Raw genomic sequence first — 25,209 nt, forward strand, 5'->3', positions numbered from 1 at the left:
GTAATCAAAATTGTATATGAGAGTTGGCAAGAAATTTAGTCACCAAGTAGCATTTATGTAAGTATGAAATCCTGGCTGGTGATAGGTACATGCAGGCCCTGCCCTCTGAAGGCTTATAAACTAAGAGTTCTTTCCACTCATTCTGATTTTGGTTCATTTTGATTTCAGAGTCTGAATAATATGGAAATTATCTGTATAAGGTATGCAGGTTTACTTAAAAGTGATACTGTTTTATATTAACTCTAACCCAACACAGTCTCTATAATTAATTCAATTACAATGGGACAGTCCCAAATTAATCGTCAAATGTTTCTTCGCTATGGGCAAAAAAATCTGATTTTTCATCGGAGTCTTAAGAGCTATAAAGAAACACATGTGATGTTGACAGGACCTTATGTAGCATCTCCTCTATATACATCAAGCAAACAGTCACTTATAGTCAACATTTAACTTTTTCAGTTTTGATACACTAATTCCATATTGCTACTTATGGGGGTTTTTCCATATCTAGGATATGAAGTGTCTGGAGAGAAGTTGTAATAATGGACTCACCTCTTTCCTTGACACATAATACATACAAAAGAACCCATACCCAAATTACAGAATTTTTATTGTTTTCAAATACTATACAAAAAAAAAATACAGTGTGCATTTAATGATAAACAGATCCAGAAACCGTGATTCCAAATTAAAGGTGTTTTTTTTTTCGTCTCTAGTTCAGTAGTTTGAATTACTAAAAGAATAATCCAGTGAATTCTCTCTTCCAATCATTACTTTGGCCTCATAAGCATGAGAATTCTTGCTTTATTTTCCACAAACTCCATAAATTGAAGACAATCCTTTGTAAAAAGGGATTAATTTCAGGGATTATTTCCTTCTGTCACACTTCTTGTTCACTTAAACATCTGAGATTTCACTCTCAAGTTACTGTTTTCTTACAGTGTCAAACACAAAATTCAATAGAGTGACCAGGAACTCTCTGGTATTTTTAATAATTACTATTTCCAAATTTCTTAAATATCTGTGAATTCATATTGAATCTTCCACAAAGACTATTTTGAATAATATTTCTAAGTCCATATGTTTGTTTTTCTAAATTCAATCTCTCACTACTTTTTACTACTACTTTTAAGATGCAGAGTACTTTGCAAAAGATTAAATCATTTAAAATTAAGTATAGGTAGATATCTGGAAAAGCAATTCTCCCAATTTCTTTCACGACCATCACCAATACTCACATACTCCCATCCCATTTTCCACTCCTTATTCTATCATTTCTCATTATAAAGTAGAGATCTGAATATATTTCACTCAGCTAAAATTGAAAGATAGTAACAGGGCAGGACACCCAAGAAACAATGTGATGAAAAGATGATTAAAAAAAAAATGAAAGACTAATTGGAAAAAAATAATTTAACAGTTATGATGAGTAACCACAGTATTTCTATAAAAAAACAAATTTTTACAGATCCAGTCCTCCAGGACAGTGCTTCAACAACTGGGGCAACTGCCTTAAAGCCTCTTCAAGGAAATAATTTATATGTTAGTCTGACACCATTAAGTAGTGATTTAAAGCAGATAGTAAAAAAAAAAAAAAAAAAAAATTTTTTTTTGCATAGACACCAGTTGATTATTTAATACAAGCTGTTTCCAGACCATTGGTCTCACAATAAATATTGAGACCTAGTATACTACTGATAGACAGAATTTATTAGGCTTTTCACATTTAATAGAGCATATTTTCAGTTGCATCTAAAGTGCTATAACAAAAGCTCTAGCAATCAAGAATGGCAGCATGTTACTCATAACAATCAACACTGTGGCTTTTCAAATTTGGTTTTCATAAGATAATTTATCCTGAAGTTAAATCTAGTCATGCTTTAAAAAAAAAAAATGCCTCAGGTCACTCCAAGCTTGGCAATTAACATTTGGCATAAACAATACTAAAACAATCACAACTTGATAAATAACAAATACAACATTATAGGCCATAACCATACACAGAATAATGAAAAGGTAATAGTGATGAATAAGTAGCTATTAGAAGAGAGTACCTTGGCCTCCATGCAGATACTTCTAGAGGCTTTGGTTCATTCAGCCCTGCCATTTTTTCAAAGTAGGGGGGCAACATCTACATCATTTTAGAATTTCTAACACAATGAAAACAAATAAGTAGAAAACAATGAGTTGATTTTCATTAATGCATTAAATCCTCAGGAGTTACCTACCACCAACCCCTTAGTATAAAATCTTTTCAAGTTAAATTAGTCATACAATTTCATGTGCTTATTTTTAAATGGTGCTAAATGAATTAAATGAAGACAGCAACGTCTCCCCTAATGTGATTGATCTTAGCATTTTTACAGCTACTGAGATCTAAAAAACGTTCAGGCTTTTGAATGGAACAGGTGATGAGAGTGTTCATATTTCAACCTGCTGGTAATTACAATATGCCTGATTCAAAATGTTATTTTGCAACTTACTCTGAAACTAGAAATTCAGTCTCATGAAAAGTAAGTTGAGAGAAGTGGCATAATAACAAATATACTGAAATGGTTACTGTCACAAATGGTGACGAGGATGTGAGGGTTCCACTCTCAAGTTACCTAGGACTCTGAACCACCTCACACGCTGTCACTTACCAAACTAACAAACTGGATGTAGAGCTGATTTATTTAGTCTGCTGTCTTCAGACACAAAAGATATACCTTCTATCAGAACAATGCTTATTCAAAAATATTTTTTGTAGCTGGTCGTTCTTCCCTCGGAGGTAAAGAAAATTATGCCAAAACTTTTAATAACCAGGATTCAGGAAATTTTAAAGAAAATTTTAGTTAGCAATCAAATACACAGAGGTTCAAGAAGGAAACAAGAAAATCATATTGAAGACAAAGATCAAAGTGGCATCCCAGATCCAGAGCAATTTTGTAAAGTAGGAAAGCAATTATGATAACCTGAAGCTTCTGAGATCATTCTAATGAGGATCCCCAGGGATTACCTGTGTTTTTATAATGGTGTTTCCTAAATCAGGGCCCTTAAATGCACATTAAAGGGTGTTTCCCAGGAACAGAAGTGAAGATACTTTTATTTTGTTCAACCCACAAACTATTTGGTCAAATGAATATGTAAAGCTAATTAAAAGCACATCTGGTGGAAATTCATGGCAACGAATGTTGACAAGATGTGCTTGGATCTTGCTTGCAGCATCTGGCAGTGGGTAGCAGAACAAAGGTAAGGACCTCATGGGCTCGCCTGCGTCTGCTCTGGAAGAGGCTCCGGGGCACTGGCATTTGCAGTTGAATTCAAGACTTCTCCAAAATCCCCGCCAGCCGGCTTGGTTCCCCCTACTTTAGACTTTAAAAAAAGTTCAAAAAGGACAAGACATCATGAAACATAAACTCAGCTGACTCTGCAAAAAAGTAACTCAAATTTTACTTTGAAGAACAAATCGATCCGGAACCTAATAGCCCAGTGACGATCATATATGTACAGAATTCAGTACTGTTGCAGTGTTTGGTGCAGTTTAATAGAAAACCGTGCGGGCTCCTCTGCGGAAATATTCAGATTGGTAGATTCTACCCCTCCTCTTTTTTCCCATCTGCTCATAGTTCTTCCCAGAAAAATTTGTCCAAAAAACTTTTTAAGACCTATTATTCTAAAATATCTATTGGAAGTCTCTTTATATTTGGGTAACACTTTGTATTCCATCAGATTGTTCACTCAGCTACACGCATTCAAGAAATATTGAATACGACAAAGGAAAGAATTATATCTATTTTTCCCAGTTACAGTGTAAATTTCTTAACCCGCTGCTACTTAAAGTGTGGTGCAAGGACCCCCAGACGGACTCAGCATCACCTGGGAGTTTGTTAGACATGTAGGATCAGACCAACTTCCCCACGCCCATCTACAGAGGTCTCCAGGGGCTTCCTAGACAAGTTATAGTTTGTGAAGCACTACTCCAAATCTGGCCTGAAATTTTGTCAATAAACACCTGTCTGCATGAATAGGTCTGCCTTAATTTGTATCATACTTTATGCTTTTCAAAACCCTTATTATTTCACTTCATCCTTAATAACACTGACATATCTATGCTCTCTCTGTTACATCTCCTTACTGACCAAGAGGAGAGCTAACATTAGGAAACCAGTCAGTAACCCACAATGCAACTCACAGTAGGTTTAACTTGATGCTCGTAGTTCAATCTTAACTGACTAGCCACAGACACATTATCAGTTGGAATTTAGTTGAAATTTTTTCTCACTCGCTTTGGTTTCCCATCCGAATCTTTGAATTGTTTGGGAAATCTGCATGACTTGTGTCTACTGTATATTTATTAAATTTATTAAAACACATGTCTTAATTAGAGGAAAATATTAAGACCCTTGCAATTCAACATGTCTAACGTTGAACTCCTCCCACAACTGGTCTCTTCTCTATTCTTAAGACTTTATTTTTTTTTTAAGATTTTATTTATTTATTTGACAGAGAAAGAGATAGCGAGAGCATTAACACAAGCATGGGGAGTGGGAGAGGGAGAAGCAGGCTTCCCACCGAGCAGGGCGCCCGATGTGGGGCTCGATCCCAGGACCCTGGGATCATGACCTGAGCCGAAGGCAGACGCTTAATGACTGAGCCACCCAGGCACCCCTTCTTTAAGACTTTAAATGGCTGTAGCACCTACCTAGTTGGCCCAGTCAGATACCTGGGAGTCATCCTTGATCCTTCCCCATCTTGTGCCACATCCAATCAATCACTGACTTTTGGGCTGTCGTTTCTAAATTCTAAATCTCTCTCAACCCATCACATCAGCACTACCTTAATTCACTCCACCACCATCTTTGGCCTGGATTACAACTCCTTCCTCCTAACTAGTCTTCCTGACTCCAATCTTCCTCCCCTCAGATCTGCAGGGCACCAGTGATCTTTCTAAAATGCCCAGAATAAACCACCCACATTGTCTAAAATCCTTTAAAGGCTTCCCATTGCCCTAAGTCCAAATTCTTTAGTGTGGCCTACCCATCACCCTAGCTTCATCTCCTGCTCACTACCCTATAGCACAGCGAAGTTCCTGGTATTCCTCAAAAGGGCTCCAAAGCTCCAAACATTCCCCTCAACCTAAAAGCCTCCATTTATATTATTGTGTCCTGTGAGAAGCCCTCTCCCACCTTCCCTCCTAGGCTAGGTCAGACATTCCTGGCACTGGTCCCCACTGCATCCCAGAGTTTCCCAGTCATGGCACCTTACCTCACTTTATTTTCATTGGCCATTAAACTGTCTACACATCTTGCAGAAAGGGTCTCTGTCTCTTGATTACTGTGGTATCTCCAGGGCCTACCCCTGGCACATGGCAAATGCTCAATAATCAGATCAATGAATCAATCCAAAATCTAAACCTAAAAGTACACGTAGACCTGATGTTTAACTGAATATAAATGTAATTTAGCAAAATTATATCCCAAGTGTACAACTATATTTTACAGTCCTTTGGGAGGGTATCTGTTTCATAAACTTTACTTTTAAAAACTGTAAGTTTTGGGGCACCTGGGTGGCTCAGTCATTAAGCATCTGCCTTCGGCTCAGGTCAGGATCCCAGCATCCTGGGATCGAGCCCCGCATCGGGCTCCCTGCTTGGCAGGCCTGCTTCTCCTTCTCCCCCTGCTTATATTCCCTCTCTCACTGTCTCTCTCTCTGTCAAGTAAATAAATAAAATCTTTAAAAAGAAAAATTACAAGTTTTTATCTGAATGGCACCTAGTCATGTTTCAAAAGCCAAGTTTCACCACAATTTATAGAATCTATACTCAGAGGGAGAATATATAGTAAATGACCAAGACGTTTCTCTTCATCTTCAGTGTCAAAAGAATACAGTTGTCTGGTTTTCCAACCAATCATTTCAAAAACTAATGCTTAAGGCAGATTTCAAGGAGAGCCTTACGATAGACCTCAAATAGTGAGAACTGAATTACAGTAAGCCTTGACTTCTACAATGTACAGTTTGTTTTCAAATACATGACTAGGCATTAAAAAGAATAAAGCAGGTCTCATACAGACCTAGAAGAATGACTAGGATATATTTTTTGCTCATCAAATATGTATTAAGTAGCTTCAATGTGACAAGGACTATTCTAGGCCCTTGAGAAGCATCAGTGAGTAAAAAGAACAGGTCCCCATATCTGTAGGATCATAGAGCACGTATGCTAGTGGGTCTGAATGAACAAGTTATAGGACTGTGTGTGCAGTGTGATTCCTTTCTGAAAAAATGTTTATACATTTATGTATTAAGACAAAAGGTATGTATTCGTGTTTGTGCATGAAAAAAGCTCCAGGTCATGGGACAGTGTTTGGTTTTCTTTCTTTCTTTCCATAATCATCCCCTGCTTCTGCAATTTAAGAAAGACACATTTAGAAATAAGTGACTCAGTTACAGTTCTGAAAGACTAAATCTGAGTATTTGTTTTTAAGCAGATTTATATAAAGCTTTTAAGATAATGCTTTTAATCCTTAAAAACATCTGTAGTACTTATCAGACTTAGTTTAAGAAGAAAGGAAATACTGGCTTTGCACAAACTCTGTAGAGAAGGCTGGGCAGTGGATGGGAACTAGACAACCTTTCTGGTCACTTGTGATCCTAAGAGTTGATGATTTTATAATTTTGAGTATAATCTTGAAAAAAATACAATTTACAAATTAATAAAGCTAGTCGTGGAAAAATGCCCACCTTCACTGAAATCAAAGCCATCAAAAAATAAAACCATAAATCATCAATAATGATCACCATGGCATCATCATCATCATCTTAAATGTTTGAACAAACATCTTAAAGGACTGAACAAACAATACCTGTCATAGGGTACATGCAAGCAACCATTAAATATAATTTTGAGGAAGAATATTTAATGGCATAGGAAAATGTATATGTTGTATTTGGTTAATTCTTTCTTAAAGCACAAAGGTGTAGTCCTACTACATACATATCACTGACTCTAGGTGGTATGACCAATGTTTCTGTGTGTTATTTTTTGTGCTTTTATAATGTTCTTGTTAATGTTCTACAGTAAAATTTATATTAAATTTTATCTGGTTATAGAAGTATTTGAGTCGCACACAGTTCTCAAGTACTATACTGCTTTTGAAATTATACATTTCCTTTCAGCATTTAGCATCTGCCATGCTACAACATACACTCAAAAAACTGATTAAAAGAGAATATATCACCCATAATAATGTAGAGAATAAAGTTATTAAAGCTCTTTAAATACTTTTAGAAAGAAAGAGTAATGAGAATAATTTACCCACAGCAAAAAAATTTAAGGTACCAAGTAAGACATCACTATTCATCTCTACTTGCCTTTAAGTTTTCAACCTTTTCTTCAAATGATTTGAAAGTTGGGGAGTTTCTATGGAGAGAAAGAAAAAGAGTTATGTTACAAGCACTTAACAAAAACTCACCAGTTTTGCAAACATCATTAGTTGACTGTATTCCTTTTCGCCATTATTCTCAATCAACGAAGAGACATATTTAACTGTATGTATGTGTGCAGGCGTACACACAAATCTGCATTATTAGGTAAGATGATCAATTCCTGGTCTAAGATTTCTACAACAATGCTTTCAGTTCCACAAACAGCCTGTCTCAGACATACGGGGTAACAGAGTCAAGTACATGTGTGAGGAGAGAGAACAAGGGCAGGTAAAACATCCGTTCTGTCACTTCAACCATCTAGTCGTGCCACTTTAATTTTGGTGAAGGTACTAGACTCTAAAAGTCAAGTTTAAATTCCCATGTTGCCTGGCAAGAGTCCTACACGAACCCACATCCCCAACCAAACAGGACAAGCAGACCATGTAACGTTCCAAAACAGGGATCCTGATTCCCAGGGAGCAGCATTAGAGCCAAGGAAAGAGAGACCAAAAGGAAGGGAGACACGAAGAAAGGTGGTTTTGTCTGCATCACAAAGCTGCCCCAGCTGACAGAGCACTCTGAGCCCAGGCGAAGCCTCTCCCACGCCTTCACATTCATCCATATTAATTAAGGAAGATCATAGCACCTATGTTGTTCACATCTGGGTTTCCAAAACTACTAGACTATCCACCTGACCTCGAATATCCTTCCTATTACCTAGATGAAAAAGGTGAAGAAGGGAACAAGGGGTCTCCTCCCTCCCACAGTGGTGATGGTCAGCCAGCCGCAAGGGGTGGGGCCCCAGATGCATCAGTAGCTCCTGGGAAGCTGTCGGCAATGCAAGTTCTCAGGTCCCACCTCAGGCCTACAGAAATCAGAAACCAGAGGTGGGGCCCAGCAAGCAGGGGGTTTAACAAGCTCTCCAGATAGTTCTGATGTATACTGAAGGTTAAGCCAAGCATATATTGTTAAAAATTCTCTGCCTCTCTAGAGAGGTTAAATGCGGTAATAACATACACCACTTGCACGTGTTTCCTGATGAAAGCGGACTGTGGAATTAAATCACAGTTGGCTCCAAATGTCACAACGGGATGAGGGAAGCAGAAATGGAAGAAAAGTGGAGCAACTAAAGCTAATGCAGACAGGTGTGGTGGGACACCTATTACACAAGCTGGGCGAAAGCAGCTTTATTAGATGAGTCGTGTTCACTTTTCCAATGAAGCAGATTAAAGATATGAAACAATTTTATGGGTTTACAAAATGCAATAGAGATAATTCTTTTTTTTTTTTAATCACATATCTTTAATGGATCTCTTGCACCCATCTTAACATCATAGGAAGAGCGGCTGAATACTGACACAGTGTGGATGCGCAGCTTACTTAGAGCAGAACCCCAGGTCCCTACTTCAGAACAGTTCAAGTTAAACATCTAAATAAAGAATAAGAAAGCATAAGATCAACTACATTTTGTAAAAATATACTTTACCTCATAGCAGGCATGCTAATTGAATGTTGAATGGAGCGGATACTAAGAGGCAGCATTAAAAAGAGATAGACATGAAGTTAGTACAGTGATTAGACGTTATAAAACCTTGCTTTCTAGGAGCTTATTCTTTGGGCACCATGAAGACTTAATCTACTTTTTGAGGTGGAGGGGATCAAAGTTATTCCAACATAATTTATTTTTATTCATGAGCCAATTTTAAAATTTTTTTAATTTTTTTTTTTTTAGTTTATTTATATAATCTCTACACCCAACGTGGGCTTGAACTCATGACCCCAAGATCAAGAGTCACATGCTCCACCGACTGAGCCAGCCAGGCATCCCCTTCATGAGCCAATTTAACCCACATAGTTAATAGAACTAATAATTCACCCTTGCATTTTATAGCACTTTTAACACTCTACAGTGCTTTCCCCTGTGTCTGTAGGGCTTCTAGCACCAAGGCTCAGAAGTTAAATGGTTCACCCAAGGTCACAGCAGAATCCAGAATGGAACCTGGGTCTTCGGGACTCCTAATTCAATGTTCACCGCCTCCCCTCAAAAAACAAAACAGACACACAGGCACACACACGCACAAGTGAGGCCAGTGAAGGGCTCCAGCAGCTGCCTTTCTCCCACAGATTTGTGATCAGACCAAAACAAATCACCTATTTGACGACTTCAAGTGAGATTCATAGATCACACCTTAGGAGTAGTATCAGTTTTCTAATAAGAGACACTTGTACTTCATCCCAATTAACTAAATGTTCTTAATGCTCATTCAAATAACATTTGGCCCTTTGTTTTACTGGGACCAACTTCTTTCTCTAGGGCAATGCAGTTCACCGACCATTCAGGTTCAAGGCTATCTACTCTCAGCCATCTCCCATAGAGACCGCCTCACAAGATGAAAGCACTTTAATTTGGGGGCTCACAAAGTCACTGTAAATTGATGATAATGGTTGCTGTCCTTGAAATATTCTGATGACTGACAGAGCGTTTTTGGTAGGAAATCTTTCCTTCAGTTAGGCTGGACAGTCCAAGGTATTCTCAATTATATTTGAGTATTGCGTGTGTGATTTAGTTTTCTCAAAAAAATCTGTTGTTACAAATGACAATGTGTTTCAAGAGAAGCTCCCCCAATCTAGTTTTGCACTAATATGTAATGACATGGGAGTATGATCTTGATATAAATCAAAATATGCTGGCAGTTCATATAGTCAAGATAATTGGTAAAATATTTGGATATCTTCATACTTAATGTCGTGCATGACACATGCAAAGATCCATATTGCTCACCATTCTCTCTATACTATAAGAGTGGTAGATACCTTGGGTATAAGACTATTCTAGGAGGAATTTGCTAATTCTTTTCCTGCTTGATCTATTGCAGTGGGCCGGATCCATATTTGAAGGATAGAGATGAATAAAAATCATCCTTCTTAGTTTACAATTCTAATTGTATTAATTACAGTAGTTTACAAGAGTTTAGACCCTTCCAAAGAGTCTGTCTGCATAATCACATTTCCACAGCCACTTTCATCATCATCAGTGATAATAACTGGATCAGTAGAGCTCCAACCACCACAACTAACCTCCTGCTCATCTATAAATTGTTTGGACTGAATGAAAAGAAAAAGAAAAAAAAAAGAGGACAATTAAGGCTCTTATCCTGGGATTTTGTAATTAGGACACTAAGCCACTGGTCAGTTAGTGGCTAAGTACAAGAGCTTAAAAAGTTATGTAGGCTTAAATGTTGAGGAAGACCTTTTTTGGGACCAGGAAGGGCAAAGCTGCAAGGAAGCAGAGGAAGCCAGTTCCCAAAGAAAGGACTGAATAGAAGTACAGAGAGAGGTAGAGGAAAGGAAGGAGAGACGACCACATGGGGGGTGGGGGGGACAGGGTCGGGGAAGAACAGTGGTTTTCTTGGTTTCTGGAAGCGACTTTGATTTCTACCAGCTTTCCAATCAGCAGGGCGAGTCTGGGTGGATCCAGGGTTTGCTTCCTTTCCTTCCTTGGATTCCAAAAGAACTCTCTTTCTGTGCACCACATTCCCCTTCTTAGGTCAGCTAATTTACACAATATTTTGTTCCTCATAACCAAGACTCTTCACAAGAACATTCATTTTGGCAGAAATTACCAAATTCTGGCAAAAGAAGGAGAGTTATGGCTGAATGTGTGATAAACTGCTTGTTCATGGGACTCACAGACTGAATTCAACAGTATCAACAAAATGAAGAAAAAGGTAGAGAAAGGGCAAATTTCAGAAATCCATAGTTAATTTCTAGCCACTGTCTCTAAGCACCCACGTAAAAGCTCATTCCTTCCAATGGCCATTTGGGGAGCTCTGTGCCCCCTGAACCAGCATACAAGCTAGTTAAGAGGGAACGGGGTCAAAGGCAAAGTGGAAGAAATCATAAAATGCATTCTAAATGCATCAAGTTGACCGTAGTAAATTCAACATCCGGGGCACAAGTTACTTCAGGATTATCCTATAGAAGAAATCAGCCCTGGGGTTATAAAGGTTGAAAAACGGAATTGTAAACGTCACCCGGAATTATCAGGGGATGGAGAATGTAAACAAGAAGGCAGTGGAGAGCTATGCATGAGTTTAATCAAGGGGTCTCCACCGATTCGGTAAGAGATAGATGGTAGTGGAACATCAATGCAAGGAGACGTCAAGAAGAAAGGGGAAACCGACAAATAAGGTAAATAGGAGAAAACAGTAATATTGGAAATACAGGTAATATTTTAGATGTTTGATTTTACAGAAAACCAAGTCAGAAGTTGATAATTTGGGGCACTTAAGTCATTAAACATCTCACAGGCTCCAATGATTCCTGCAACGTGACTTAAAGAAGAATGTTAAAAATGATCACTCTGAGAAGTCTAAGAAACAATGTAGCATCTCTTGTAAAGGACTTTAGGGTCCTACTTGCCAGTGCTGAACTTCAGTTAGCAGCAAAGACAAAGTGAAGAATACACACACTTAATGTTTACGTGGGAATATATAAGGAAAAGCAAGGAAGTGATAACGATAAGCTGTTTATTTTGGAATAAATCACTGAGTTGAATTTGGTTGTGAGCACTTTTCTATGTGTTTTATATTTCACAGTAAGATTCAAAATACACTCACTGAACAGAGAACAAAATCAAATTAATACAGATGCATACAAAGCGCAGGTCTCCCTGCATCTGAGGTAGCCATTTCAGTAGGGAGAACAAGGAGTTCCTAGCAATGTCAAGTCCATTCAGTTATTCGAACTTCTCTATAATCCATATTTAGATGAAATTCCATTTCGTTGGTGACTAGTTTGTAATTCAACTATAGGGCGGCTGTTCTTGCACTTCTAGCTTCCCTATGGAAAGTTACACAAAGCTTCAACTTGCCTCAACTTACCTAACTTCTCCAATTTCACTGAAGTTTAAATATAATACGGAAAACTTCAGAAGCAAAAAGCCATGTTGCTGTTGGACCAGAACCGTCTCTAATAGATACATCGTGAGAATTAGTTAAAACTATACAGCAAATTTTGTTAAAATTTTTCCAGCTTGGTTGGTAACCCTTAATATAGTATCCAAAGTAGGAATGTAAATCTGGGTTCCTCAAAATACCGACCAAAAAAGAAACCACTCACTAAATGCTTCTCTACCTTATATTTCCTCTTACTTTAGAAAAGTTATTCTTTTTAAACGCTGAATTGATTTTTTTATATTTTCCTTGTTTCTTTCACATTTACTTGATCTCGTCACCCCTAATCACTATAAAGGAGGAGGCATGAAAGGAGGAAGGAGGAGGAGGGAAGGAATAGGTAGGACACAGAGAAAGGAGGGGAAGGGTGAATGGCAAGCTTGCTTACGATGTGCCAGGCGCTCTATCTGTGTATTATTATTCCGTTTTGCCCTCACAGTAATTTCTTGACTGAAAGTAATAAACCAAAGTAACTGCCGGGCAGTGCCTAGAGAAGCATATTCTTCAACTACCATTGCTTTGGGGAGGCAAAACGATGCAGACAAGAAGAATGCAGGCTCCAGAACTAGGGGGTTGCATGGATTCAAATCTCAGCCTTCAGCCACTTAGCTGTGTGACCTTGGGGACGTCACTTAATCTCTCTGTGGCTCAGTGTCTTCATCTGCACAATCAAAAGAACTAACAGCACCTACTTCAGAGGGACTATACAGAGCCTTGCCTGGAACATAATTTTTCACCATTATTAGTACTACTACGGATGACTTCAATGGAAACACATACTAACATTTATTTCACATTATATTCTTTTAATTTTTTTTATTATTTTTTAATTTTTTTTAAGATTTTATTTATTTGCGAGAGAGAGAATGAGAGACAGAGAGCATGAGAGGGAGGAGGGTCAGAGGGAGAAGCAGACTCCCCGCTGAGCAGGGAGCCCGATGTGGGACTCGATCCAGGGACTCCAGGATCATGACCTGAGCCGAAGGCAGTCGCTTAACCAACTGAGCCACCCAGGCACCCTAGATTATATTCTTTAAAGCTTTCACATTGCACCCAGTTGTTACTTCACTGGCAACTCGAACCACACAGTCCAGACCAGAGGCTGGCACATGGTTAGCATTCAAACAAATACTTCTGAATGGAAGAATGAATGAATGAACAACTGTGGTAACTAAAATTAGGAAATATGGGCATGAGAGGTAGAAAAGTTCAATAAAGCTTCCCAAATTCTGATCAAGAGGTACTCTCTGAAAGAGAAGACGTCATTTCTTTTCCCATTAAGTGGTGGAAATTTTCAGCAAAAGAGAATTGTCTGGAGTAACTTTAATGAGCCCAAAACAAACAAAAAAATATGTAGAGGTTTATATGAAGAGATAAACACATAAAAAGGAGAAACTTCCTTTGGAAATAAAAGCAAAGTTAATAAGCACTTCCTCCTAAATATGTCAAAGGTACTTGACGAACGAGGCTGCTGAATGATTACACTAAAACTGAGGTTTAACGCTGGCACCAAGGAAAATGAAAAGGCTCTTTCTCTTTCAAAGTTTCTCTCAAAAAATTAAAGGCATGAGTCAATGCTCAGCATGTATGTGTAGAAAATAAGCAAACAGGAGAGGGGTGGATATGAACAGACTACCTGGTGGGGGGGAGGGGGAAGCTGGCTGTCCCCAAAGGGCCTCCCAGGATATTCTCATTACGCTGACCCATGTCTGGCCCCCAGACACCTAACTCTCAGGGTATTCAAAACAGATCTGTCTGTCTCTCTTGTTTCCTCTGCTTCCTCCTCCTCACACACCCACTTGAGGTGTTAGACAAATATCTAAATCCCAAGTGCCAATTTATTAATTGACAATGTGGCATAAAAACTGTTGCCGAGTCTAATAATTCACGTCAGCAAATCATCCACAGTCCTGTCAGAGAGTGAAATCATTGCCTCAAGCCTGCTGGGTAAGCATGGACTCAAAACAAAGGATAGTTGACAGGATTAACCAACTATTTCAAGCACTTGGCAAAAGCCTCTCGCATCCCTCTCCATGGGAGCAAAGGCCTTGCTGGGACCGAAACCCTCAAAATCTACTGTCCAAGCTCCCTCTCCTTGGACAGTTTCTGGGGCCAGTATTTGCTCCCTTGACTCAATGATCTAAAAGATGTGGTCTTTCTTTATATAGGTTTTCTATTATGTATGTTTTTATGTATTTTTATTATCTATGTTTTCATATATTTGTATGATATATGAATACATTAAATCAAATTACGATCGGGGCTTCTTGGCCTAGAAATGATTTAAGTGTCTTTAGCCAACTTTTAATCTGTGAGAATTATAAAATTTAGCTTTCAGAAGATAATCTCATGTCTCTGATTTCCAAGTTTTAATCAAAAGCCTTACTTTAACCTCCTTACTTTAACCCTTGCCCCTGGCCCCGTCCTAAGAGAATTATTCTACACAACCCTGGAAGGAGCCCTACACCCTTTCCCACATGAACAACTCCCTGGTAGGTAGATGAGCACATGGACAAAAACCTGATTGGGTGACAGATGCAGGGAGGGTTAATCAGATTAAAACAGCCCGCCAACAATCTCATAAAAACCCCTAGACTTAGAAACGCCAACAGCAACCCTCTCAGGTGCCCTCCCTCTTCTTCGGGAGCTTTGTACTATCCCTCAATAAACTTAACTATCACTCAATAAACTTTGCTTTGGTGCCCACCACTCTTCGTCTGGTCTACCTCTTCATTCTTCAAAGCGGCGTGACCAAGAACCATGGGCACTGAAGGAAAAGAAATCCTGAAACATTAGAAAACAGGACTACAGGGACACCTGGGTGGCTCAGTCGGTTAAGGACCTGCCTTCGGCTCAGGTCATGATCCCAGGGTCCTGGGAGCAAGGAGCCTGCTGCTCCCCCTGCTTATGCTCTCTCTCTCTCTCTGTCAAATAAATAAATAATAAAAATCTTTAAAAAAAATAAGAGAGAAAGAAACAGGACTAAAAATGGTAGAGTATAATCTCAGTTATATATATATATATATTTTAAAGATTTATTTCTTTATTTTGGGCGGGGAGGGCAGAGAGAGAGAATCCTCTAGCAGACTCCCCACTGAGCATGGAGCCAACTTCGGGCTCAATCCCAGGATCCATGACCTGAGCCGAAACCAAGAGTCTGATGCTTAACCAACTGACCCGCCCAGGTGCCCCTCAATTATATTTTTTAAATGAAATGAAAAAATGACTGCCTAAAGGAGCTAGAAAAGATCGGCAATACTCAATCTGTTCTGGTCAATTAATAAGACAGCACATATTGAGCCATCTTATGTACCTTTGCTTAATCTTCTTAAAGATATACAGCAAGAACACGGACACGTACTGATGAATCATTCCTCAATAGCACTTACATAAATATTCTTTTTTTTTTTTTTTTTTAAAGATTTTATTTATTTATTTGAGACAGAGAGAATGAGAGAGAGAGAGAGAGCACATGAGAGGGGGAAGGGTCAGAGGGAGAAGCAGGCTCCCTGCCGAGCAGGGAGCCCGATGCGGGACTCGATCCAGGGACTCCAGGATCATGACCTGAGCCGAAGGCAGTCGCTTAACCAACTGAGCCACTCAGGCGCCCTACATAAATATTCTTATATTTTTGTTTCTATCACATCCAACATTGTTTTACATAATCCAGTGTTAAGAGGGCTCTTCCAACTTCACCCACTCCAGGTCCCCACTTCCTTCCCCCACTCCATCTGCTCTAAGATTTTAAGGTCTTTCCATACAAGAACCATATCTGATTTATGGTTATATTCTTTGGACCTGTCCACAAAATGCAGTCTGACGTGAGCAGGATGGACTGTGTGACTGAATATCTATTCACTCAACTCAAACAACCTTAGATAACATGGTCTTAACAGCTGCCTAGAGCACATGGGACATTTTTAATTGAATACCAAAGATACAGAATCCCCTCCTATTGCTGATTTTATTTTTTTTTAAAGCACAGTTTTAACTTTAAATAATTCAGCACTTAGAGTTGATTTCCTCTGACTTCCAGGGCCAAGTGTCACTAGGACAGAAAAACCTCAGTTCTAAGTACATGTTTCCTTACTTAAGACAGACTATAGCTAGTGACTGCTTGAGAAGACAGTTTGCGTTTGCGGGAACAGAGATGGAGACTACCATGTTGCCTTTCCTGCTTACGCCTAAAGTCCTTCCTCCAACTTTGTTTTCTCTATTAATTGGATAAAACAGTCTGTATGGGAGACAGAGAAGAGGTCTGTTTAACATCACAAAGACTCCTTCTATAATTATAGCATGGTTTGGGCTGACATCTTTTTAATGTGCTTTTTTTCAGCCTAGATTATTTTTCCTTTTGCAACCGTGAAATTTCCTTACATGTATAAAGAATATAACTAGTGTAAAGAAATTAAAAAATAGTAAAAACTATAAGCTAGTAAAACAAGTATTGAAAAGTTGTATATTTTATCTTATGTATATTTTACCACAATAAAACTAATATTCAGAGTAACCTGTATAAGTCGGGAGACTAACATCATGAGACAGTACATATGCAGTCTATTACAGATACTTAATGGGCCCCACGTGAAGGAGAATTCCAACATCCTTACAAAAACACCAAAGAAATTAAAGCATCAAAAACAAAGTCAGACATTAAAAGGGAGGAATTCTGTATGCCATGGTTAAGCTGCTTCTTTTTACCAAAAAAAAAAAAAAAAAGGTAAGAAATGTCAAAATCATTTCCATATCCCTGAACCACAGTGTCAAATTATTCTTTTTTTTTTTTTTTTTTTTTTTTTAAGATTTTATTTATTTATTTGAGAGAGAGAATGAGATAGAGAGAGCATGAGAGCGGGGAGGGTCAGAGGGAGAAGCAGACTCCCTGTTGAGCAGGGAGCCCGATGTGGGACTCGATCCCAGGACTCCAGGATCATGACCTGAGCCGAAGGCAGTTGCTTAACCAACTGAGCCACCCAGGCGCCCCGTCAAATTATTCTTTTAATTTTATCCGTTACCCATGGGATACAAGAAACCCTCCCTTAAAAATAGGTATGCACTAGAGAAAAAGATACTCCAAATGCAAGAAGAAGTATGTAGTAGACAAACACAACCATTGAACGTGGCATAATAATCTAATTAAGCACACTTGTTGTCTTAGACACCGGCTAAGCTGCAGGGATGGTTCAAGCTCTCCTTACCTAAAGGAATGTGAAAAGGCTTGCAATCTGCAAGAAGCCACAGTAAGCATTAAAAAAGAAAGGAAGTTCTGGTAAATCTAAAACAATGAAATAACCTACTTTTTTAAAAGTTGTGTAAGGTTTTAACTGGACTCTAAAGTGCTATACAATCAAGCTGGCATAAAAAGAAATGAGAGCACCAACGAGATGTATATAAATTGTCAAAAGAATCCCAGTGAGCTATGTTTATTACACAATGCTTAAAATGATGCTAGTCCAGATATAATAAGCAAGCCATTTGGTTTTTTGGTACAGAGTAAATAATACACTGATTGCCAAACTTATTCAACCAATCATTCCCCACAAACGAAAACACAAAGTCATGCAATCTGAGGGTTTTGTTGGTAAAACAAAAAAACTTTCATGCCAACAGAAGCACAGCAAATTTAAACCATGTTTGTCACTTTCAGAGCTATTCTAATCAACATGGGGAGTGCTGCAGGAGGGGGGACACACAAAAACACTGTGGTTTTATCGAAATTGCCACAAAAATTCTGCAGACTAATCTACAATATAAATGCAAAATGAAAAGCAAAGCTCAATAACAAGATCTGGGCCTAAGCATGGATGTAGAGAGAGCTTAGAAATTAGTACACATCAGTACACAGATAAGCATGTCATAATCACACCACGGTGTAACAATGTCCCACAAAACTGAAGGCAGGTCTCAGTCCAAGCGTGCAGTCAGTGCTCCTGGACGTGTCCCCAGCAGGACAACAGGCTCGGCCCACAACCACAAACTTGCAACTACGAGAGACATACTTACCCTGCATGATCAGGAAGGACTAAAAGGACAGAAGTACACAACCAGAATTTTCCAACAACCTTAAATGTATTCGTAAGATGATTATTTTGAATGCTATGCCTAAAAGTTGGAAGGCTACACCTAAAATAATTTAGGCAATATTTCAGGTCTGGTTTGAAGGAGTGGGCTCCCTCACTAGAAAAGAGGAGAATCCAGCATTATCCACAGCCCAAGTCGGGAAATAAATGCAACCACAACATACTTTAATTTGCCTCAGCTACTTAATAAGCAAGGAGAAATGAGGACATACTTTACATCTTCCAGCTTTTTGGTGATGACTGATCCAACAGATGAGAAAGCAGCTGACGCCTTCTGTCCAGCCTGAGATAAGGTTTCAGATGTCTTTTTGTATCTACATTGAATTATAAAAGAACAAAGAAAAGTTAAGCTAACCTTTTCTAATAGCAGTTATTTAAAGCACAATCACCAGCTCTTGGAAAGCTCTCAAAAATTAAACAAATCTTTTTTTAGAACATCCAAACTCCTTCACAATCACCAGGTGGGCATCATCAACTCGCCTGCTCCTTACCCCTCATTCGGGTGCTGTCTTCAGCAGTGCCCTAGGATGGCCACATAGACAGATGCCTATAAAGGCAGGGCCAAGGAAATCAGGGTACAGGGCAAAAACAGTCACAGAGAAAAGATGAAAAGGAGCCAGAGGCTGAAAGAAATTATACCTCTTACTCTTTTCCACTGAAGCCAAACAAAACAAAAATGAAATCAAATTCCTCACATGCCTTTTATAACTTTATCTCCTAAAAAGGGACCAGAAGCAAGGTAAGGCTCATGTGCACCTTATTATTCAAATAAATTATATGGACTATAAAGAATTTTTTTTTTTTTTGCATGTCTGCAGAGCTACCAAATAAGGACTTGTAGACTCTTGGCAGAGTACGTATAAGGTGCGACACTCAAAATGACTTGAGTGTGATATTTGCTAGGACATAAAGCTAGCATTTACCACCTCCCTCTCCGCATCTACCCAGGGATTAGTGAAGGGAAAATAAAAACAAACGAATATGGTAGCCACAAAGAGGTTAAGATCCTCACGTTATAGAAAGGAATGCTCAGGCATTTTTACTTATCCCATCAAGATGAAACACTAAAAACAAAAAGTTTATGGTGATACACAGTCAAAGAATAGTTTCCTGGACTTCTGCGGGTAGAAAGTGGCTCAAAGGGAATGGACACCCTAGTGCTGTCCTGTCAGGATGCCATCAGCCTCACTGCTGCTGGTCACCAGCTCAGCACCGGGGACTAAAGATACAGATGATAAAGAACACACTTCAGAATCTGTTCCTAGAAGCTTGCTCCTCCTGGTGCTGGGAAACAAAACTGCATCGTGATAATGCCATATCAAAATCTGTGTAATCAAAAAGACAAGAAGATTAAGGGGCTTCTGCCACCAGCACCTATGAGAGGCGATGAGCCAAGAGTCTTATGCTACGTATAGAGCAGATGAAGAAAGACTTGGCTCTGTACTTGGTCAACCCGGAGTTCGAATCCTGCCCCCCACATTTTTGAGTTTTGTGACCTCAAACCTTACCTGATCCTGTTTCCTTATCTCAGGCTACCTCACCTCCCACCCTATTCGGTCATTTTGAGGACTACGTGACACATTTTTGGCAAGTCAATATACAACACTGTTGGAACTTATTTGTTATTACTTCAACTCACAGACGAGGCTGGGTTTTCTTTCTATCCCCTAGAACAGTGTGGAAGACCACAGTTAGAGAAGAGTCAGGTACACTTGAGGACTGGGCGGGGAGAGCCCTGTGTAGTACAAAGAAAAGTTGCAGGAGCATCCTCATCCCCTTTCAATTCTCCTGCCCAGACAAAAGGAGCAAAAGTGTCCTTTACATTCTCTAGAAAAAGGTATGATCAAGGGAACGTACGCAGATGTTGCTGTCACATCCTGCCAGCCTTTGGCAATGTTCTGTTTTAGTTCCTGTAGTGAATTGATCCCAAGTTTCCGTTTGATCTCTGCTAGATGCTTCTCTTTTGCTGCTAACACTTGAGACAGAGTCTGGATTTCTTCTTCTACCTATGAGGAAGGGGGTGGGGTAAAAATACAGCAAGAGTCATTCAATAAGTGAAGATTATTAATGCCAAACTGTGCTCAAAATTCTAGAGTCGTTTAAAAACATTTTTTGATTCATTTATCTGTCTCTTTAAAAACAACATATAGCGGGGCGCCTGGGTGGCTCAGAGGGTTAAGCGTCTGCTTTCAGCTCAGGTCATGATCTCCAAGTCCTGGGATCGAACCCCATGTCAGGCTCCCAGCTCAGTAGGGGGTCTGCTTCTCCCTCTCCCTCTCCCTCTGCCTCTCCCCTTGCTTGTGCTTTTTCTCCCTCAAATGAATAAATAAAATCTTTAAAAAAACAAAAACAAAAAACCAACATATAGCATGTTGTTAAGTAAACTGGTTACATGGCGATCTCTCCTATAGAGCTTCTCTTTTCTCTCCTTCTGTTTTTTTTTTAATCTTTTTTTTTTTTTTTTTGGAGAGAGAGAGCATGCAAGTGGGGGGAGAGGGGCGGAGGGAGAGAGAGAATCTCAAGCAGGCTCCATACCCAGTGCAGAGCCTGACATGGGGCTCCATCTCACGACCCTGAGATCATTACCTGAGCTGAAATCAAGAGTCTTTTCTCTTCTTTTTATTTCTATCTTGAGTTGTCCTCAGGCTTCTCCTCTCTCTATATACTTCCTTACTCTGCTATCTCAGGGAAGCTTAGGGCTCAAACCTCCACACAGATAATATTCAAATTATTCTAACATCCACTCTTCTGACCCCTGGTCTGCATTTCCAGGTGGACTTCCACTTGAATGCCCACAGAACTCATATTTGTGTACCAAATCAAACCACTCTCCCCTAAAACATGCACAACCAAGCCAAATCGAAATCCAACCTTCCTGTACATTTCATATGAGTTTACACTGGAAATGTCTGTCCCAGGGCCGGCCAAAGCCACAGCCATAAATAAACCAAACTGTCTCCCCCAGAGAGCCCCACAGAAGTCCCGCATGGACCCCCCGATGCTGACCGACCAGCCTTAGCTGGAGGTTAGAGAGGTAAGCCCCTGACCCAAGGACAGCCACCCAATCGAGTGGCTACCACCCAGTGATGTGCCTGCTGTGAAAAGATGCTCCACTAACCATGGTCTCTCTCATTCAGGAATCCAGTTTGAGAAACTGAGATAACACTGGGAGTAGAAGCTAGAAAGACTTGGATAAAGAAGCCCTAAAGCACAGGTAGGGCACAGTGAGATGAGGAGATATGGAAGCTTAAAAATATTTGAGGAGGCCAAAACTCTAAGCAGAAGCTAGGGAGAACAGAAAATGACTTAGAGAGCAGAAGAAAAGCCCGAGTCAGAAAAACAGAGGGCAAGAGGCAGACCCACCAGGAGAAAGAGAGCTCACTCGGAAGAGACCTTCTGTCCCAGGAAGTTGAAAAAGTGGGACGGTCATTAATATTCAAGACCCTTAAGAAAGATGGCTTCTCTTGGCTTGTTGCAAAGCCATATTCTCAGCCTCGATCTCACACTTCTATGATTCCAAAGACAGCATGGCCTTTGAAAACAATATATAGTGGGGGCGCCTGGTTGGCTCAGTCGGTTAAGTGTCCAACTCTTGGTTTCGGCTTAGGTCATGCATGATCTCAGGGTCCTGATATCGAGCCCCAACGTTGACAAGAGTTTGCTTGTCCCTCTCTCTCTGCTCCTTCCCTCCCCGAATAAATAATTAAAAAAAAAAAAATAAATAAAAACAACATATAGCGTTGTTAAACTGTTTTCACTGCTGATTAAATCTTTACAGAACACAAAATGAAGAAAAATAGTACTCAACAAAAGGAGAGAAGAATAAATCAAATGTGAAGTGGCTAGCAAAACTAACATAGTTTTTTTTTTAAGATTTTTTTATTTATTTGAGAGCATGAGAGAGACAGAGAGAGAGAGAGAGGGAGAGAGAGAGAGAATGTGCACAAGCAGAGGGGAGGGGCAGAGGGAGAGGGAGAAGCAGGCTCCCAGCTGAGCAGGGAACTGGATGATGCGGGGCCTGATGCAGGGCCTGATGTGGAGCCCGATTCCAGGACCCTGGGATCATGACCTGAGCCAAAGGCAGACGCTTAACCAACTGAGCCACCCAGGCGCCCCAACAAACAGTTCTTAAGAGGGCATTAATTAGAAGGTAGGTCCAGTACAAAAATAACCCTCTGTGCTTGTCAGACAGGACCTCTCATTCTGTACCAGTTTTGGAAGTCACATTTAAGTGGAATATGAAAAGAAAAAGGCAACAATGAATGAATGAGGTTCAAAATCAAGTAAATTAAATGATTTGCCCTAAGTCTTCAAACTAATAATGTAGGAAGCAGAATTTCAAGCCCAGGTCTTCAGGCTCCACTTCTCAGTTTACTGAGCTAATTCTCTTTGCACACTATTAGCTTTCCATTATCTCCTTCTCTATCCCAACTCCAACTTTTCATATACTCCAAAGAACAGACTTAAAAGATAAATACCCCTTGACACTTCCCTGAAGTTTCCTTTCCCTAATGACAGTTGAAGAGAAAGACCACTATAAATCTTACTGAACAATACAGGGCGCCTGGGTGGCTCAGTTGGTTAAGCGACTGCCTTTGGCTCAGGTCATGATCCCAGGGTCCTGGGATCGAGTCCCACATCGGGCTCCCTGCTCTGCGGGGAACCTGCTTCTCCCTCTCCCACTCCCCCTGCTTGTGTTCCCTCTCTCGCTGTGTCTCTCTCTGTCAAATAAATAAATAAAATCTTTAAAAAAAAAAAAAAAAATCTTACTGAACAATACAGGAGCCAGTGCATTCCCCACCTGTGTTGGTTAGATCGTGCAGCCAACATACCCAGCTCAACACATCAGAGCTGTCATTCTTTAATTCAACATACATATTACATATTATACATATAAAATACACGTATTTTAAAAATAGGAAAAATATATATATATAAAAGAATGACCTTTAAAGCACAAAGAATATATCTGATAAGGATCTAGTATCCATAACATATGGATAAAATACTTAGGAATAAATGTAAGGAAATATAAGACTTGTACACTGAAAACTACAAAACACAGCTAAAAGCAAAATTAAAGACATCTTAAATAAATGGAAAGATATTCCATGTTCAATGATTGGAAGACTTCATATTGCTAAGATGCTAATACTCCCCTACATCAACCTACAGATTCAATAAAAGCCTTATCAAAATCCCAAGGGCACATTTCGCGGGTAGAAAAGTAGATTCCAAAATTCGTAAGAAATTGCAAAGGACCCTAAATAACAATTTTGAAAAAGAATAAATTTCAAAATTACTACAAAGCTATAGTAATCAAAATGCTGTGGTACTCTCAGAAGGATAAACACAGAGATGAATGTAATAGAACTGTAGGTCCAGAAGTAAACCTTTACATCAATGGCAATTGATTTTTCACAAGGATGCCAAGAGCATTCATTGAAGGTAGTATCTTCAACAAAGGGCACTGGGAAAACTAAATATTTACATGCAAAAGAAAAAAGCTGGACCTCTACCACAAACCATAAATAAAAATTAACTTGAAATAGATCAAAGGCTTAAATATAAGAGCTAAAAATCTTAGAAGAAAACATAGGGGTAAATCTTCATGCTCTGAGCTTTGGAAATGGGATTCTTGGATATAACACGAAGAGCACCAGCAACTAAAGAAAAATTAGATTTCATCAAAACTTAAAACTTACATGCATTAAGACACTATGAAGACAGTGAAAAAACAACATACAGAATAGAATATTTGCTAATCATGTATCTGATAAGGGTCTAATATCCAGAATATGTAAAGAGCTCTTATATCTCAACAAGAACAACAACAACAGAAAACAAACAAAAACAATTAAAAGAAGGGGCGCCTGGGTGGCTCAGTCGTTAAGCGTCTGCCTCCGGCTCACATCATGATCCCAGGGTCCTGGAATTGAGCCCATGTCGGGCTCTCTGCTCAGGGGGAAGCCTGCTTCTCCCTCTCCCACTCCCCCTGCTTCTGTTCCCTCTCTCACTGTCTCTCTCTCTCTCTCTCTGTCAAAATAAATAAATAAAATCTTTAAAAAAAAATAAAACAATTAAAAGAAAAACTGGGCAAAGGATTTGAATAGACATTTCTCCAAAGAAGATAGACAAATGGCTAATAAGCACGTGAAGGCTCAATATCACTGGTCATTAGGGAAATACAAATCAAAACTATAATGACATACCACTTAACACTCACTAGGATGGTCATAATCAGAAAGACAGAAAATAACAAATGTTGGCAAATATGTAGAGAAATTGCTGACTGGGATGAAAAATGGTGTCCTTGCTCTGGGAAACAGTTTGGTGGTTCCCCAAAAAAGTTAAACATGGAATTACCATTTGGTGCAGCAATTCCAGTTCTAGGTATATACCCAAAGGAACTAAAAATAGGTATTCAAACAAATACTTTTTTTATACAAATGTTCCTAGCTCAGTATCTACAACAGTAAAAATGTAGAAACCACCCAAACATCAACACACAAACAGATAAACAAAATATGGTAGATACATATAACGGACTATCATTCAACCCTAAGAAATAATAAAGTACCAGGGGCTCCTGGGTTGCTCGGTCGGTTGAGCATCCATCCAGCTTTTGATTTCGGCTCAGGTCATGATCTCAGGGTCGTGGGATCAAGCCCTGCATAGGGCTCCGGGTGCAGCACAGAGTCTGCTTGTCCCTCTCCCTCCCCTTCTGCCCCTCCCCCTAGATCATGTTTGCACACGTGCTCTCTCTCAAA

The 25,209-nt window shown here is 39.4% G+C and overlaps 1 protein-coding gene across 6 annotated transcripts in view; it reads right to left on the reverse strand.

Moving 5' to 3' along the window:
• Positions 1-591: 591 nt before the first annotated feature.
• Positions 592-25,209, reverse strand: part of TPD52 (tumor protein D52) — a 106,289-nt gene continuing 81,671 nt past the window's right edge. For 3 of the 6 annotated variants that reach the window (XM_032421916.1, XM_032421917.1, XM_032421920.1), the window contains 6 exons: positions 20,297-20,445; positions 18,652-18,753; positions 17,558-17,584; positions 8,891-8,932; positions 7,351-7,399; positions 592-3,354 (listed from right to left, as the gene is read on the reverse strand). In XM_032421916.1, coding sequence (XP_032277807.1) covers positions 3,241-3,354; positions 7,351-7,399; positions 8,891-8,932; positions 17,558-17,584; positions 18,652-18,753; positions 20,297-20,445 — 483 coding nt within the window. In that variant the 3' untranslated portion in view covers positions 592-3,240. The other 3 variants (XM_032421918.1, XM_032421921.1, XM_032421919.1) reach the window with 2 other exon arrangements.

Source organism: Phoca vitulina, unplaced genomic scaffold (genome assembly GCF_004348235.1).
Source record: "Phoca vitulina isolate PV1807 unplaced genomic scaffold, GSC_HSeal_1.0 scaffold25, whole genome shotgun sequence".
Lineage (NCBI taxonomy): Eukaryota > Metazoa > Chordata > Mammalia > Carnivora > Phocidae > Phoca > Phoca vitulina.